The sequence below is a fragment of the Phycodurus eques genome, chromosome 22 (assembly GCF_024500275.1).
Source record: "Phycodurus eques isolate BA_2022a chromosome 22, UOR_Pequ_1.1, whole genome shotgun sequence".
NCBI classification, from domain to species: domain Eukaryota; kingdom Metazoa; phylum Chordata; class Actinopteri; order Syngnathiformes; family Syngnathidae; genus Phycodurus; species Phycodurus eques.
In genome coordinates this window covers 8,221,454-8,237,716 of record NC_084546.1, presented here as the reverse complement: position 1 = coordinate 8,237,716, position 16,263 = coordinate 8,221,454, and the positions used below count along the sequence as shown (strand labels likewise).

The 16,263-nt window shown below is 42.0% G+C and overlaps 1 protein-coding gene across 6 annotated transcripts in view; it reads right to left on the bottom strand.

Moving 5' to 3' along the window:
- Positions 1-5,374, bottom strand: part of tafa5a (TAFA chemokine like family member 5a) — a 99,899-nt gene extending 94,525 nt beyond the window's left edge. For all 6 annotated transcript variants that reach the window (XR_009767503.1, XM_061667309.1, XM_061667315.1 and 3 more), the window contains exon 1: positions 4,732-5,374. Coding sequence is in view for 5 of the 6 variants with exons in the window: in XM_061667309.1 (XP_061523293.1) it covers positions 4,732-4,843 (112 nt within the window). In the remaining variant the exon portion in view is untranslated. The remainder of the gene's footprint in view (positions 1-4,731) is intronic.
- Between the last annotated feature and the right edge of the window lie 10,889 nt (positions 5,375-16,263).

Sequence of the window (16,263 nt, the reverse complement as noted above, 5' to 3'; positions counted from 1 at the left end):
GATAACTGCTCAAATGTAAGATATTGCTCAAGTGACAAAGTATATATATATATATATATATATATATATATATATATATATATATATATATGGTGGAAAGACTGGTTCGCAGATCTGCCTCACAGTTCTGAGGACCGAGGTTCAAATCCCGGCCCCGCCTTTGGGGAGTTTGCATGTTCTCCCCGTGCCTGCGTTGCTTTTCTCCGGGTACTCCAGTTTCCTCCCTCATCCCAAAAACATGCATGGGTATACACACACACAATTTCAAACATTGGTAACCAGACCATGGTGTACCCATCCTCTTGCCCAAAGGTAGCTGGGATAGGCTCCAGGATAAGCAGTATCGAAAATGGATGAATATGTCAAAGCAGAACATTATCTCCGTAAAGCCAGATTCTTTGATCACTCTTTGTAGCTAATGATGTTTCCATTTTGTTACATCCCATGCAAATCACACAGTACAAACTAGATCGCTTCAATACATCGAAGTAGTAACACTTAAAGTGATAGTTTAAAGACCTACCACTGGAAAACTTCTAAGCGATTGTTGCTACAAGCCGTGTTTAGATCATGCAGCTGTATCCAAGGTTTTGTCCAGAGACTGTGTATGTGTATGAAAAGACCATATCTTTTCAAAAAACACCGTGATTGTGTGTGATGAAGCAGGCGTGACATTTGCCCTTGAGCGCTTGTACAGCGTGCACATGTACAGTGTGTGTCTACAGTATGTACTGACATGGCATGCAGGAAAAACACTGCACACAAGACTGCATTTTAAGGACCCTGATGCATCATCAGTCGCCGCAGGTTTTCGCGCACCAGGAAGTGCATCCCTCATCAGGACCACAAGCATGCTAAACTGCGGCTAACCCGACAGCTAAGATTAGCATGCTGATTAGCCCGCCAAGCACGAGCAGACGACAGCCTCATGAATAAAGAAGAATGATACATAAAAAAATGTACAGACAAGAGGTTCCAGAGGAGGGAGCTAGAGGCAGATCTTTTTTTTTTTTTTTGTAAAGAATGTAATCAGCAACTAGTGAAGCATTCTTGTGTGATTAGAGTTTCAAACAGCCTCTTATAGCTCGAGCAGTTAAATTGTTGAGCAGCTGCCATTTATCTTGCCAGCATTTCGCTCTTGTCTCTCCCTGACTGATTCTCTTCTTTCTCGCTTTACTCTCTCCTCACCATGCCCTCCTATTCCTCCTCAGCAGGTGTTCTCATTTCTTGTTCTTTACTGGCCCTCCTTCTATCCTCTTTCCCCTGGATCATCCCCCTTTAAATGCCCTCATTTTCCTCCAGCGGCACACACCTTCTTCTTTTGCGAATCAAAGGATATCAAGTTCTTCCATCCCTTCCTTCCACACACCCTCTGGAGGGCCAGCGAGGGGACGTGTGAAGTCGGATGATGATTCTAGGTGACAGGCACCATATGAGTGTGAGCCGTAATCAAAGAACTCCTGCAATCCGCCGTTTTGGCACCACAACGACGACGATGACACTGCCCCCCGGTACAAACAACAAGTAGTCTGCATCCGTACAAATGGGATTTGGACTTTTTATGTATTTTGGCTATTAAGAAGAATCAAAACAGACAATTTTACTGTTATGCGTTCAATGTGTTCTCAGACGTGTGGGCCCTATACAACTTATGAGAGAGTTGAGCTGCCCATTTCAAAATATCCCAGATGAACTGTTAGAAAAGTCCCAAAACACTTAACACACAAAGGCTTATAATTTATCATAATAAAAAATGTTGACACACAGACACAGACATACATTGTATGTAGGTTTTAAAGCTCAACATAAAATATAATACATTATTATTATTTTTATTTTTTTATTTTTTTATTATTCAACCACAAAAACATGGCGTGATTGTCAAGGAAGAGGTGGCTTTCCATAACAAGAGGAAACAGGGAGAAGATATTTGGATATTTTGAGAGGCAAATCTTAAGCTTGACATGGAAGTGCAAAAAAATGCCCTGATGATAGACAGCTATCCATTTTTTTCCCAGCAACCCACCTGAAATGTCAGTTTTTAACTGACTCTTTCCAGAATGTTACGTCATACGTGCAATTTTTAATGAATATATATTGTGTTCCATGGTGCCTATGGATGTAAATTAACATAGATTTTAAATTAATGAAGTAACCCAAGAAGCTGATCTCAGAAAGGATGAAGAATACACAGGGTACTTCATGGTTGCATGAGTGCCCTGTTGTGCAAGAGTGGCAAAAGCAGGATAGAGAAAAAAAAATGCTGAGAGGCCTCAGTCATGCCGTCGTCAGCTCAGACCTTCTGCACAGAAAGTCCCGAAATAAGTGCAATGGAGAAAATGCTGCAAAGTTTTGTGAAGAGGTGGAAGAAATTGAGGAAGGTCAAACAAAATAAAAAGGGACAAGGAGAAAGTTGAAGCTAAAAAAAAAAAAGTGTCTAAGATCCAGTTCAATTGATTGGGAGCCAAAGTAAGAACAAGCCAAGAGAAGATGAAACGAGGAAACGCGGGCACTCGGGAGCTGGAACAGAATAGTGAGAAACATCAGTTTCATTTCAGCACAAATACTCAGCGATCGAAAAACAAAAGGTTCCCTTCCCTGAAGTCCACCAAAAGCTTTGTAGCTTGAGGTCAGCAAATAGCTGAGCACAGTATGAGGTGAAGATGTTATGAAAGCAAAGAAGACTTTATTATTATCATTACGACGAAGTGTAGCCTGGTATGACGCCCTCAGGGGGACGCGGAGACTTGCTGCCTGAAACAAACAACCGAGCGCCGCCATTGATTGGCCCAAAGCAGGAGATCAATCAACAAGGCCTAAGGCGGCGCACAAGGAAAAAAAAGCTTCCGCTCTGACGCAGAACCTCTCACTTTTATAAACCTGGCCTCCCCATTGATTAAGCCAGCACAGTGTGATTACAAAGCAAACCTAATCTTCTATCTTTCGAGCAGAAAGGCTGTGAAGTCTCCAGGTGCTTCAGACTTCAGGTGCAGTATTCCTGCCCCCTATGCTCCAGTCTGCACTAATGCACTTTGCCTTAAATGTAGTCACGTTATGCGCCTTTGTCAGGACTAAAATGGTACAGCTATGGCTTCCAGCTATGCAAGTCACAGTGTCAAGGGAACACATCTCCAAGTGACAAGCCATTATACTCCAAAAAGGCATATGATACACTAATGTAACCCGACCCACAGGACTAAAAAAGGAAAAAAAAAAAAAAAAACATACGCATGCTGCCTAACGGTGTTTAAACAACAAACCTGTTCTGTTATACTATAAAGAGGAAGACAGAAGAAAGGTGACCTTTTTTATCCTCACACTAGACTAGAGTTCATATGAAGTTATAATTAAACTGGGAAGCCAGAGATTGTAGACCTCCAACTGGGAAAAGAGCAGATTACTGCCTGCTTTGCAAAATCAGGAGAAATCAATGTATCACACACAACAATGGTGGTGCCCATGGAGACAACTGTTCTACATGCCAACGGGTATTTACATTTATTGTTCATCATCATTAACAAGGCTGACACAGTCGAATAGGTTCTTACACCACACAAATACTAACTTATTATGGTTGTCAGTTTTTGGTATGTGTGTTTGAATATTTATTCCCAGCAGTTTTGAATGCAGCACACAGTATATAAAGGAAGCCTATGACATTTTTTTTTTTAGGAAAGTGAAAAGACAACGAAACTAATGAATACCTAATGTGCTACAAGACAGAATGATTATATTAATTATTTAGATGAGGGGCTAGTGGTATACTTAATCATCTTTTCTTTTTTTTTTCCCCCCCCCCATCATGGCTATTGAATTTTCACATGCATGCAGTGGGCTGGAGCGCAGTGTGCCAGCAGGATTTCTCTTCACGCGTGACTCACAAATGCATTCGCAGAAGAAAGATGAGAGGGTGCCAGGAAAGAAGTGGGCTTCAGAAACAGAGACAGTCCGTCCCTGTGTGGCGAAATGTGTGTGTCCGTGTGTGCGCGCGTGTGAATACATTTCCCTAATAAGGTCGAATGAACTTGCTGTTCATCAGGAGTTTGGTCTTTGATGCATCCTCTGGAGCCACTGTTTAGCGCTGATAACAGGACGACTGCCACATGACTGTCTGACCTCAGTGAGTCTGTGACAGCGGCATAGCCCCCAAAATGTGTGTGCGCGCCTGTGTGTGTCCAATAGAGAGAGGCGGAATTAAATGCATGCACGCTGTCCACATTGCAGAGGTAAAGAAATAAGACACATTTACATCTTAGTGTCACATTCCCTTGGGAGTTTGCATGAGAAAAACATAGTGTGTATATTTGTTAATTGCCAATATCAATTTGTGAAGAAAAGCCATTTGTGATCAGCAGTTGGGAATGAGTGGTTAAAAATAAGGCCTATTACAGAATGGAGCCCATGAGCAAGGCACCCATATCCTGTCTATCACAGTAGCTATAATCCAGACCAATGTTCCGCAATACATATTAAAATAAGATCATGATCAAAGAAAAACAATTATAATAATAGGATTGCAGTCTCAGTTCCCCCTTGAATGGGATTGGCATTGAAGGCTGAGGTGCCCATGAGCAAGGCACTGTGATCACTTTTCCGTGCAATAAAACGTGCCCATCAGCCTAAAAAGGAATCATAATGCTATTTAATAAGAGTGTCTTATAAGGGCCACTGAATGCCATGCGCCCCTACCGCGCACCGGCGTGGGGCCAACCCGCGCGCACCAGCACTTACCGCAGTAGAGAACCAAGAGCGCGGTGAGGAGCACAAAAGCCCAGAAAGTTGACGACATCCTCGGCCAGCGACTGGCGTCTTTGCGTCTGGCCGACCTGGTCAGCGATGCCATGAAAGAGCACGCACAGGAGAAAGAAGGGGGGGGGGGGGGGGGGGGGGGGGCACTTAAGAAAAATAAAAACAGCTCACAATCCAAATGGGGCTGTGAAGCTCATTTCTCCGCGCCTTATTTCCTTTTAAGAACAGAAATGTCCGTCTAGAGCGAGTGGGAGGAAAAAAGGTTGATTTGCTCCAGTGGTAGTCCGATTACCGGTGCGCAAAAGAAAACATTACATCCTCCACGCTGTTTCAAAAAATGATTTCCTTGAGTTGTTCACCTCCCCAAAAGTGCGCTGAATCTCAATATTCTGAGGAGGAGGACCCGCCAGTGGCTGATTGCACTGAGTGGGTGCTCCAAGTGTTCAATCATCTATACCGCAGCGTCGTAAAAGATCCTTCCCACCTGTGCTGCCTGCTGATGGTCCCCTCACTCACGCGCACGCAAAACGCACCAAAGCCCCTCCAAAATAACACTGAGGTCTTAGGCAGTCTTGTGATTAAGCATGAGAGCATGGAGCAGCGACATTAGGGGAGGCGGGCAGAAAGTAGCTCACAGCCTGCACGCTGGAAGATGGTGAATGCATGAGACGAAAGAGAGGGAGAGAGAAAAACTGGAGGGAGGGGGAGCGCGAGAGAAGTGTGCACCTCCAATGATGTCCATAGTGAAATGTTCACATCGCATAATCAATATTATGTCACGCAATAAGTCCCTTGAGGTTGCAAAAAAACAGGGGGGATCATTTATTTCTGGTATTTTTACATCGAAATGCAGTATCAGTGAGAATGACTGCTTTCATTTGTTTATTGATTTTCTATATTGTAGATGTGTGTTTGATTTGGTAGTCGTTGATGGATGATTGATATTTCCTCGCGGGAATACTGTATACTTCATGGTGCACGTGCACATGCAGGCTCTCATGGGCCACTTCATTAGGTACACCTGACAGAGCCTACACATGCCAGAGATCTGTTTTTTAAGAGTCGCATCAAACGTTTAAAATGATCTAAATCCGAAACTACCGGGACAACACCATGTTGCGGACAATATATATATATATATATATATATATATATATATATATATATATATATATATATATATATGAAAACATGAAACCTGCATAGACAGTGTCAGATTTCAGGTAGGCCTATACGCTCACATTTTTGTGGTTGCATTTTATGTTGTTTCTAGCATTTTGGTTACCTTATTTAACTATTTACATTGATTTCTACAACAATATCAATGGCCAAAGCACCAAACCTCCGAGCTGCAAGATTTTCTGGTTGACAGATTTCACTTTGGATAATGACAACAGGGAAGGATGCTCATATTCAGTCTGTCTGAAAGATAATCCCGCCCTTTGTTGTGACAGAAAAGTCACCTGACCAAAACCTCATATCAGGTTTGCTGGGAAAACTTTGGAAGCTCAACACCTGCTATCTGCAATATATTGAACAGGTGGTTTAATATATTGGAAAGGTGTACCTAATGAAGTGGCCTGCGAGTGGACTACACCGTCACCTGTTCAATTCATTTTTGCAATTGCAAGGACATGCTCAGCATCGAAAGGATTGCTATTTAAATTCACTTAATAATACATCAATATTTGATGAAATTACAAATATTCACGTCAACTCCATAAATGTTTCCCTAACTGTAATCATTTTACATGAAGATATTTTCAACGTGTATTTGGAATTGTCCAACCATAGCGCCAGCACTAAGTAGTGACCCAACTCCAAAGCCTGCTTGATACAATGGAGAGCTCTAGTGATGACATATGGGCAGCACCAAGGAAAGCACGAAAGGCACAACCAATGACAGCACCAATAAATTCACAATGGACAGCAACAAAGACAGCACTTTTGACAGATCAATGGCAGCATCGAGGATAGCCATTGTCTGAAAAGAACTGGATCTCAGGACCATATGAGAGACACCATTCTGGAAGTTCTGGTATGGAAGTTGTCGTCAAGGCTGCAAGCTTGATCGAAACCCGCCCGCCGGTCTCTCGAAACCAAACAGCGCCTGACAATTTTGTGCAAATAGCGGTTGAATTTGGGTATCGTTTCCACCTAGTGAACGATGAATTAATAGACATACTCAAGTTATCCCGTTTAGCCTCGCCGCAGTAATGAGCTCCAAATTGGGCGTCTTTTAAAACAGACTATAAAAGCACACTAATAAAATGGTTAATTGCAGTATATGCCTTTCCTTGTAATCCGCTAAATCTGTGTGTAATTGCTCCGTTTGACTACTTTCAAATCCTGTGCGTGGACTCATTCGAGAAAGCGGCTCTCATGGACTCGTCTCGTTAAAACAGAACAACTTCATCAAGTCGGTGCCTGCCAGCCATTTCTATTTATTACACCCATCATGCCTTGATAGGACCCCGTGACTTGTTTACCTGTCATTTCCTTTGTCCCTTGCCAGATTCTCGCATTCGGAGATTTTTGTATTTTTCATTTTGAACCAATCTGTTTGTTCTGGGGATTTGGGCCAGGGCCCGATTACCAGAGTTTGTTCTGTGCATCCGCCTGATTGTTTGATTTCCAGCTTTTTGACTCTGGGAGCTGTCTCTGCCAGTTGAATTCCAGTTTTAATCACTCCACTCTGAATCTTGGTTTATTCCCAACATAATCTAAAGGCACGTTTTTATCTATTAATGACTAGAACATGGAGATTAAATCAATTTAAAAAGCTGGGAGTGAACCTTCACTTTGCTTCTCCACAAAATTGTCAAAAAGGAAGTGCAAAATGCATGAGGAGCACAAACACATCTACTTCATCAACCGCAAATCCTTTCAAAAAGCTCCATGTTGCATGAAAAATACTGACTAGAGAACATTACATTATTCTCTAACAACATGAATCAACACGGTGCTACCAGCTCTGTTGACTCTCTGCGTGTGCCTGTGCGTTGCAATAACGATCTGGCCTGTGCTGAAGTTCAAATAGATTTGACAAATATGTCCGCGCAGCTGAAACTGCACCTTAAAATGGAGATGCGGAGGATTTCGGGTGAAACATTCACGAGACGTTTTGAGACGGCAGATAAATGCGTTCCTAAGAGATAGTCTGCAATGAAATATGATGTGCCATCGTTGCAGGAAGCAGTTCAGGACACCGAATGGGGCCTGCTCTCGGGAGTGCTATCATTTTCTCCAGCGAATAACTATTTTCACGAATTCCTAACCCTGTTAACCTGTCTGCCTTGACCATTGGTTCGCCAGTGGGACTATAACCTGTTGGCGAATCATGCTCCACTTCATATGTCATGTCTTTGTCAAACTGCCCATGAGATCAATGCTGCTATCTAATTAGAGGGAGAGACGGGTAAAAAGCCGAAGAGTGTCTATATCCAATTAATGTAGTCATTAATGAAGCAAGACAATGTTTCTGACAGTGTGGGAGTGGAGTAGAGAGGCCCACACATGAGAAAAGCAAGAAGACAAGAATAGAAGCCGTTTGTAGGGGGACATGTAAAATGGCATATCATCTATAAAGAGCCTGTTGTGCTACAAATAGCAAAGCTGGTGTGGAGCTTCGCATCCTCTCCTTGCAGCATTGAGCTTCCCCGCCCGCCAAGCATCTCTGACCTGACCTTTCCCTCCGCCGCTCGGCTTTGATCCGGCCAGACACAAGCATGGCCGTCTTCTTCTTCCTCTTCTTCGTCCCCATCTTCTGCTTTGCCAGTCCACCGAGGAGCGCTTTGAACATAGCCGACTCTCAGTGATTTAAGCGAACAAAGTCACAGTGGCACCAATGGCTGCTCAGTCTTACTGCCACTGGATTAAGAAAAAAAGACGGGAGCTTTTGGAATAGCCACCAGACGAGAGCTTTACCATGCAGAGGACCAAGGAAGGACACGTAAGGCCTAATATATAGCTCAGCCCTTCGAAAAAAAGAGATGAGATACTTCATTCTTCCACAAGGAAAATTGTCTGTTTCAGTAGTCTCTACAATGAAAACCACAAGGCAAAGCAGGCATACCAAATTACTAATATTATTTCAAACAATTATTGTATGAAGCATCTACACAAGAAGAAATTTGCTAAATGGGGACAGTGCAGAGTTGATGACATTAGCGTTTCTGAGATTCCGTGACTCTTGGATAACAAATGGTGTCATCTATCAACTCATTGTCGTATTTTGTTTTAAAATACCCGATTTCCGTAAAATAGCAGCTGTCCCCAGTTTGTCTCAGTTTTTAGACACTACTTGCGCTGTCTCACATACACCATACTGCCAAAAGTATTCGCTCACCTGCCGTGACTCAGATATGAATTTAAGTGACATCCCATTGGAACCTCACAAATATGCTCCTGGAAGAATGGGCAAAAATTCCCATAAACTCACTCCGAAACTTTGTTGAAAGCCTTCCCACAAGAGTTAAAGCTGTTACAGTTCCAAAGGGTAGCCGTATGGATTTAGAATGGGGTATCACTTAAAACCATATGTGAGTCAAGACAGGCGAGTGAATACTTTTGGCAGTATCGTGTAGGTACATTAAATAGTTAACTACTGAGCGTAATTAAACACAGCAGCTAACTAAAACAGCAGCATCTCGGATTGAAGTCAGGAGTCTTAACACATGTTGGTAAGGAGTTCCTGAAAGATTATCTTCCTCTATCCAGTGGTAGATTTTGGCGTGTGCGATGTGCAGCCGCACAGGGCGGCATTCCATCTAGGACTACAATTTCATATTGCAGACATTAAAAATGATGCCATCTTAATCCTTCACTGGTGATGAGCAAATCAGTTCATTCTTTTGAAATAAATGCTGAGCGACTGGAATAATGGCTGCAGAGGCAAAGGACAATATTTCTTCCAGCAGCAGGGCTAAATGTTGATCCCAGGTAAACAACCGTGTGGGAACAGAGTGGCCCACCTGTTTCCCCCCGCTGATCTTCGAGGCTGTCGTTTACAAATGGATAACAGGTGCCTTCGCTTGTATTTGCCTCCGTGGCTTGGCACGCTGCCACAGGCCAAATAAATAAAGCAAGGCTGCATTATTTTATTATTTAAAGAGGAGTAACTCAATAAAATATGACAAAGCCAAAGCTGTGTTGCCACCTGTGTGGAAGGGATAGAGAAAGTATGGGGAACAATATCATTTTTAGGCCGTACTTTTCAATTAATTTGTCCTTACAGCATTAGAGAATACCACAATAATTTTAATTGACCTCTAATTCAAGGTAAGTAGTATACCTGTTGGTATTTTTTATCCACTATCCAGTGTTCCAGTGACTGACTGTCACCTGCCTCTCACATCCTACAATGCCAGATATTAAATCACATTCAATGTTAGATAGTCACCATAGCGACAGGTTACCTCAGATTTGAACACAGTGCCTTCTTTCTGTTTCTTTCCTTTTGCTTCCTGCTTAAGAATTGACTTGCATATTTGACAGTGGAGTGATTTTTTACACTGAGCATGTTTAATTCATCGTGCTTTTCTACACTGTCAATACTAGCAAGTGCAACTTTACACGGCATCCGTTGCAGCTGAGCACCGCAGGTAGCCTATTTGCATGGATTGTACGTATTGTAAATGAATGGGGGTGCGCTCACAAATCACGTCGGAAATGATTTTGTGTTGCTTTGTTGCTGCTATTGCTCCATTCACGCCTGATGTAAGAGGTTTTATTATCCTATTATGGGGTGTGCATTGCAATGATGCGATGGCTACCGTACGTTCTCAATGCCATGTTTCACTGGGGGGGGGGTCTTTTTCTTTGACAATTATCTGCAGGCAATTCTCTTTCTTGAGAACAAGGCCCCATTAATTGCCTTTGGGGGGTCTGAAATGAAGTATAGCGAATGCTTTAAGTCATTGACTCCCCAACTCATTTGCATGGTAATTAATATATTTGTGTGAAAATCCCCAATGCGTCCATGTGAACTTTTGGGGAGATGTGCCAACAGTGTCTGGAAACAGAAGATGAGCAGTGAGCGGTGTGCTAATCAAAGCCACAGTGTGTGTGTTTTCCCTGTTGCTTTAAATCTGCCAGGCACAGTCTGAAGCCCATAAAAAGAGCATTTGTCGAACAGGAAGCAGCTCCTTAACCAGTGGGCATTGTTTCTCTGAAATGTGTCTCCATGTTGGAAAAGAAAACATGAATGGCCTGAAAATGTGGTTTCGACATGAACAAAACAAAGATTTACATACAGCAGCGGGGAGGGCTCTTACATTGTTTTGATGCTTCAGGCAGTATGTTCATTGTGCATATTAGATCACATACGGCCACCTTGTAGTTCATTAGATCAGTCCAGACCAGCATCCTATAACTCAACTCCCACTCACAACCTATTCCACCAAAATAGTCAACTTGTGTATTCATCTTTTGTATCCAAGCCTTTCGACAGTTCCCCCACCTGTCCATTGGACAGCGCACCAACACCTTCTTTATCCATCGTTGAATAGGAACGCAGGAAATGAGTCAGTATCCTCAGGTAGAAAAACAAAACAAAAAAAAACAGCAAATCGCAGACTAGAATTCAAAACATGGATTTTCCACTACGGGGCAAAAAACCATGAATCCCAGAAGAGATGCAAAAATACAGGATATGGCTCTGTGCCACTAACAACTGTAATAATCTCAGACAGGTACAAAATGAAGGTAGGGAGAGCGCAAGGGATGTGATATCACAGGTATAATGGAAGCATTACTTTGGCATTGCAATGTCATTTATTGTTTTTGTGGTGTAACAGGTCTTGCTTCCCGGCGTAGATGATGATCATATGGTGATGGTGAAGAAACATTCCGCTGATAAGAGAACTTGATTTACAGCAAGTAAGTATCCAATGTGCTGCGGAGCTTGAGAGACGCCTGGTCAATTGGTAACCAAATCTGTTTAGCCAAAATGTTTGCTTTTCTGTTGACGAAACAAAGCACCTTGTAATGTTTTGTTTCTGCTAGAGAGGCGACTTCCCCACATTGCCTCCTTACGAGGACGCAAGATTCTGGCTATTTTCATGTACACCATGTGTGCGTTTCATGGGTCTGAATTATACTCTTGTCGAAGTTACACACGTGTCCGAGCCACGACTGCGCTTGAGTTGAAAAGTTCAACAGAAAATCTTTATACTATGGCCTGATCGATTTGATTTTGTTGAGGTTGATGCCGATTCCGATATTTGGAAGAAGAAAATTATGATAAAAATCGTCTGATTAATAAAAAAAATTTGCAATAAATACAATCCATTTTTTGGTCCCTTAATGCTTACAACAAGGGGATAGAAATTACAGGCAAAAACATTTGCCTGTTTTACGATACTTTGTGCTTTAGAATTTGTTTACCTTTACTACAAAGACAAAAATAAATAATCAATAAATCGAACAAAAAGATCGGCTGATGTTTTTCAGCTTTTCACTGAATGTTTGTTTGCATGTCATTATCTTTGTCTCATGTTAGAATCTGCCGATTTTGCCACTTACAAAAGGGCTATTATGAGCCAATCGGCTGTGGCCCTACTTTATACAGTATTAAAGTATATACTGCAGTATCAAGCCGATACCTCACTGGTTAGCTGGATCAATCAATGATGCAGGACACAGTCTACAGCCACGGTTCATATTTCTAGGAATACAAATTGTAGACAGAGTTGTTGCTGCCATTGGAGTTTGATGAAAACTTGATTGACAAAAAGAGCAAAGAAAACCAGTGAAGGCTTCAACTAGAGAAACTGGCTACTTGTCAAGCACCAGCAATTACTTGTTTACTGTTGATTGGCCCCTAATGGATGTGACACTCTCTATCATCTTTCCCAGGTGCATTTTTGAAACGATACATTTGACATTCCAAGTTCCAATCAAATTAAAACCTTCACCATGTTGTTGTACTGTATTGTATTTTAATTGGTTGACAGCCAAGCATAAAAAGCATGGCCAAACAATCCAGGCCATACAGTGGAGTGCAGATTAAATGACAATATATTTTGATCCAGTGGGTGAAAAATGCCAGCGAGCCTGATTACTTGAATAATGTGAAGAGGCGGCTAATCTACTCCAACATTTAACAGTATCTTTTCTGTCCCATCGTACACCCCCAAATTGCTTTTACTGGCCAGGCTCAAAGCTGGCCAACATTCTTTGCAGGCACATTTCGATGACAAATGCCAACCTGCAAACAAAGCCGCAGAGAGAACTGACTCTACAAAGACTTGAGTGGAAAAGAACTACTGCGTTTGGCACAGCACGGCAGAAACAATTAATAGTACTAATTACAACCCTTTTTAGTTTAGCCAAGCCAGTGTCCTGTTGTTCTTTTTTGTACATGTCCTAAAACGCTTGGGGCAAAGTGACTAGAATGGCGGCACAAGCAATTAGATCAATTATACCTGTGATGAGCTCAAAACAACATGGTTGCTGTGTCCTGTTGCTGCCAATACACAATCGCTGACAATAGGCAGTAATAGAACAACTAAATGAGTGCCTGGACAAATGGCAAGAAAGATGTAGAAAAAAACAAATGCATGCCAAGATTTAAGAAAAAAAGATGGTAAATGAGTTGTCTTATTAATGGCATGATTAACGGCAATTAACAGTAGTTTTTGTAATATGAGAGATTTTACAGAGGCTGTAATTACTTTGTGACATCTACATTATTGGACATTCACAACGTGTCCGTGCTCCATTCACAATCGTCTCACAACTATAAGGTGCTGACCTTATGACTGCCAATTAGAATTTATGCAGTGCATTATCGCTGATTCACATAAAGATGTACTTTTAAATTGGCCAATTTAATGCGGGGAGCTGTCTGATAAGACCCCTGCTTTCCTCTGCATTGCCATTGTACGACCTAAGATTATACACACAGGCATACTTTAACTCAGCGGTGTCCAAGCTACAGCCCTGCAGCCATTTGCGGCCCTCTGTCTGTTTTTCTTCTTTTTTTTTTTTTGTGGCCTGCGGCATGTATGAAAAATAACATTTGACTTTCTGCTCTTACTGCTCCTGGTAAATGTCTGATTGGTGAAATATTGTGGAACGTGATTTTGAAGCTGTTATTTTAAAGGGACAGTTGAGGACCCACTTTGAAATGGACTCATGCGCTCCAGCTGTTTCATGTCACCTCCTCCTCCTCTTCTTTTTATTCCTCTGACTGAATGGTGGGAAGGTCCGTGGCGTTTAACCTCTATAGCGTCGCTCACCCCTTGAGAGTCATCGAGGTCAGGCACGGGTCGTTTGTCCACCGCGGGTCGTTTGTCCACCTGGCTGTCAAGTAGGAGTCATTAGAGTCACGAGGCGGGGTGTGAATAAGCGTTCAAGTGTCCGGGACGACATGTTGGGGCGTCGTCATAAATGACTGCTAAGCAATGTTGCACACCACTCTTCTGATGACTGATGCTTCCGCTGCTTAGACACAGATGGCCTCCTTCACTCCTCTTCCAAACCATCTGTCTTCCTCGACATCAGTGTCCTTAAAGAAGCGTCCCCCCCGGAGTTGCTCACATTCAATATGTCCGGGATGAAAGTTTGTTTCTTCTGGTCTTCAGGCTTTATTTAAGGCTTTGTTCTCCATTATTGGAATTTAAGAGTTCCTAGAACTAAGAAAAATGCAGGGAAATTCTAGGACTTACTCCACACCGGAAATCACAGTTTCTTCCTCCTGTTAGGTATTATAAAACGATGCACCACACTAAAAACAGCAGGCATTCCAAAAGCTTCTTTCCCCTTGCCGTTAACTTCCATAACATGAACTTTGATACATGAATCTACCAAATAAATTTCCAGGTCCAATTAGAATTGGTATATAAACAGTCCTCTCTATCACGCCGTCCATATTTTGACATCATGAGACACCTAACGTCACCTAACAACTGGTCAACAGTTGGAGACTGGAATAGTCACAGAAAGGCATAGCTGTGGTCGTCCTTGGAAATGTTCATTTGTGAAATTTTAGTACTGAAATGTTAATGACTCTCTGTATTATATCTACATTTGTGTATATGTCTGACACATACAGTATATTTGTTATACAGTGTACTAGTGCCCTTTGTTATAGTACAAGAGTGACTCCAACTACCAAAGACAAATTCCTTGTGTGTTTTAACACATTGTACTTGCCCAATAAAGATGATTCTGATGCAGAGGCATTTCTATTCTGTTTATTACACGGTCAAGAAAGTGTCCGGTCTAATTTGCAACATTCCCAACTGCTACTAGAACATACAGTACAGTAGAGTGTCGCTGAGCCATGCATAGTCATCACATATAGTACTTGCCTTTTTTTCACATTCACATAGGCATATACAGTACATCCATCCATCCATTTTCTGAGCCGCTTCTCCTCAATAGGGACGCGGGCGTGCTGGAGCCTATCCCAGCTGTCATCGGGCAGGAGGCGGGGTACACCCTGAACTGGTTGCCAGCCAATCGCAGGGCACATAGAAACAAACAACCATTCGCACTCACAATCATGCCTAGGGGCAATTTAGAGTCTCCAATGAATGCATGTTTTTGGGATGTGGGAGGAAACCGGAGTGCCCGGAGAAAACCCACGCAGGCACGGGGAGAACATGCAAACTCCACACAGGCGGGGCCGGGGATTGAACCCGGGTCCTCAGAACTGTGAGGCTGACACTCTAACCAGTCGTCCACCGTGCCGCCATGTACAGTACAGCACGCAAAAAAAAAAATAGTATTGCTTATACAATATATTTTTTATTCATGTATTGTCACGCCAAATCTGATAGTATTCATGGTGTTCATTTCTGTTCTCTATTCTTCCTTATATTCCCACTCACTTTTGTATAGTATCTTTTTATTCCTGTACATTTTTCCATTCACATCTTCTACTACTGTCTACATTGTTGCTCTAAAATGAAGTCTCCATTGTGCGACTAAATAATGCTTTTTACGTTCTGTTCTATCTATTCTGAGTGGGAATCTGTCCTTGCGTTCAAAATATTGTAGGGCGGTAGAAAGAGCAAGGTCCACTCTGTAGTATGTCCACTCTGGGTCAAGAGGGGCTACGTTAGCATCTTAGCAAAATATGGTTTGCGCTGCTGATATCTTGCAAGTTCAAATGTTTCAACTATTCCCCCCCCCCCCCCCAAAATATACAAAAAAACTATCTACGAATTTATTTATTATTTCAAATTTATTATCTTATTTAACTTTTGACTGAGTGACATTTGCAAATGATGTACAAAGACCTCATTTACAGTATAAATGGATGGCATTTTAGTGCAGCAATATCTTTCTTCTAAAAGAAAACCCCACAAAAATCCATATTTCTCTAGCCTAGAATAAAATATAGATGTACTATTGTAACGGTGTTATCCATTTGTAAATTTAGTCAGTTAATCATTCATATAATTAACCAGCTAGTACAGTTATGTAGCCAGAATTGCAACAAGCAATGAAAGAATGAATGTCTAAATTATTAATCAATCTCACAATATTTCCCGTATTGACGAC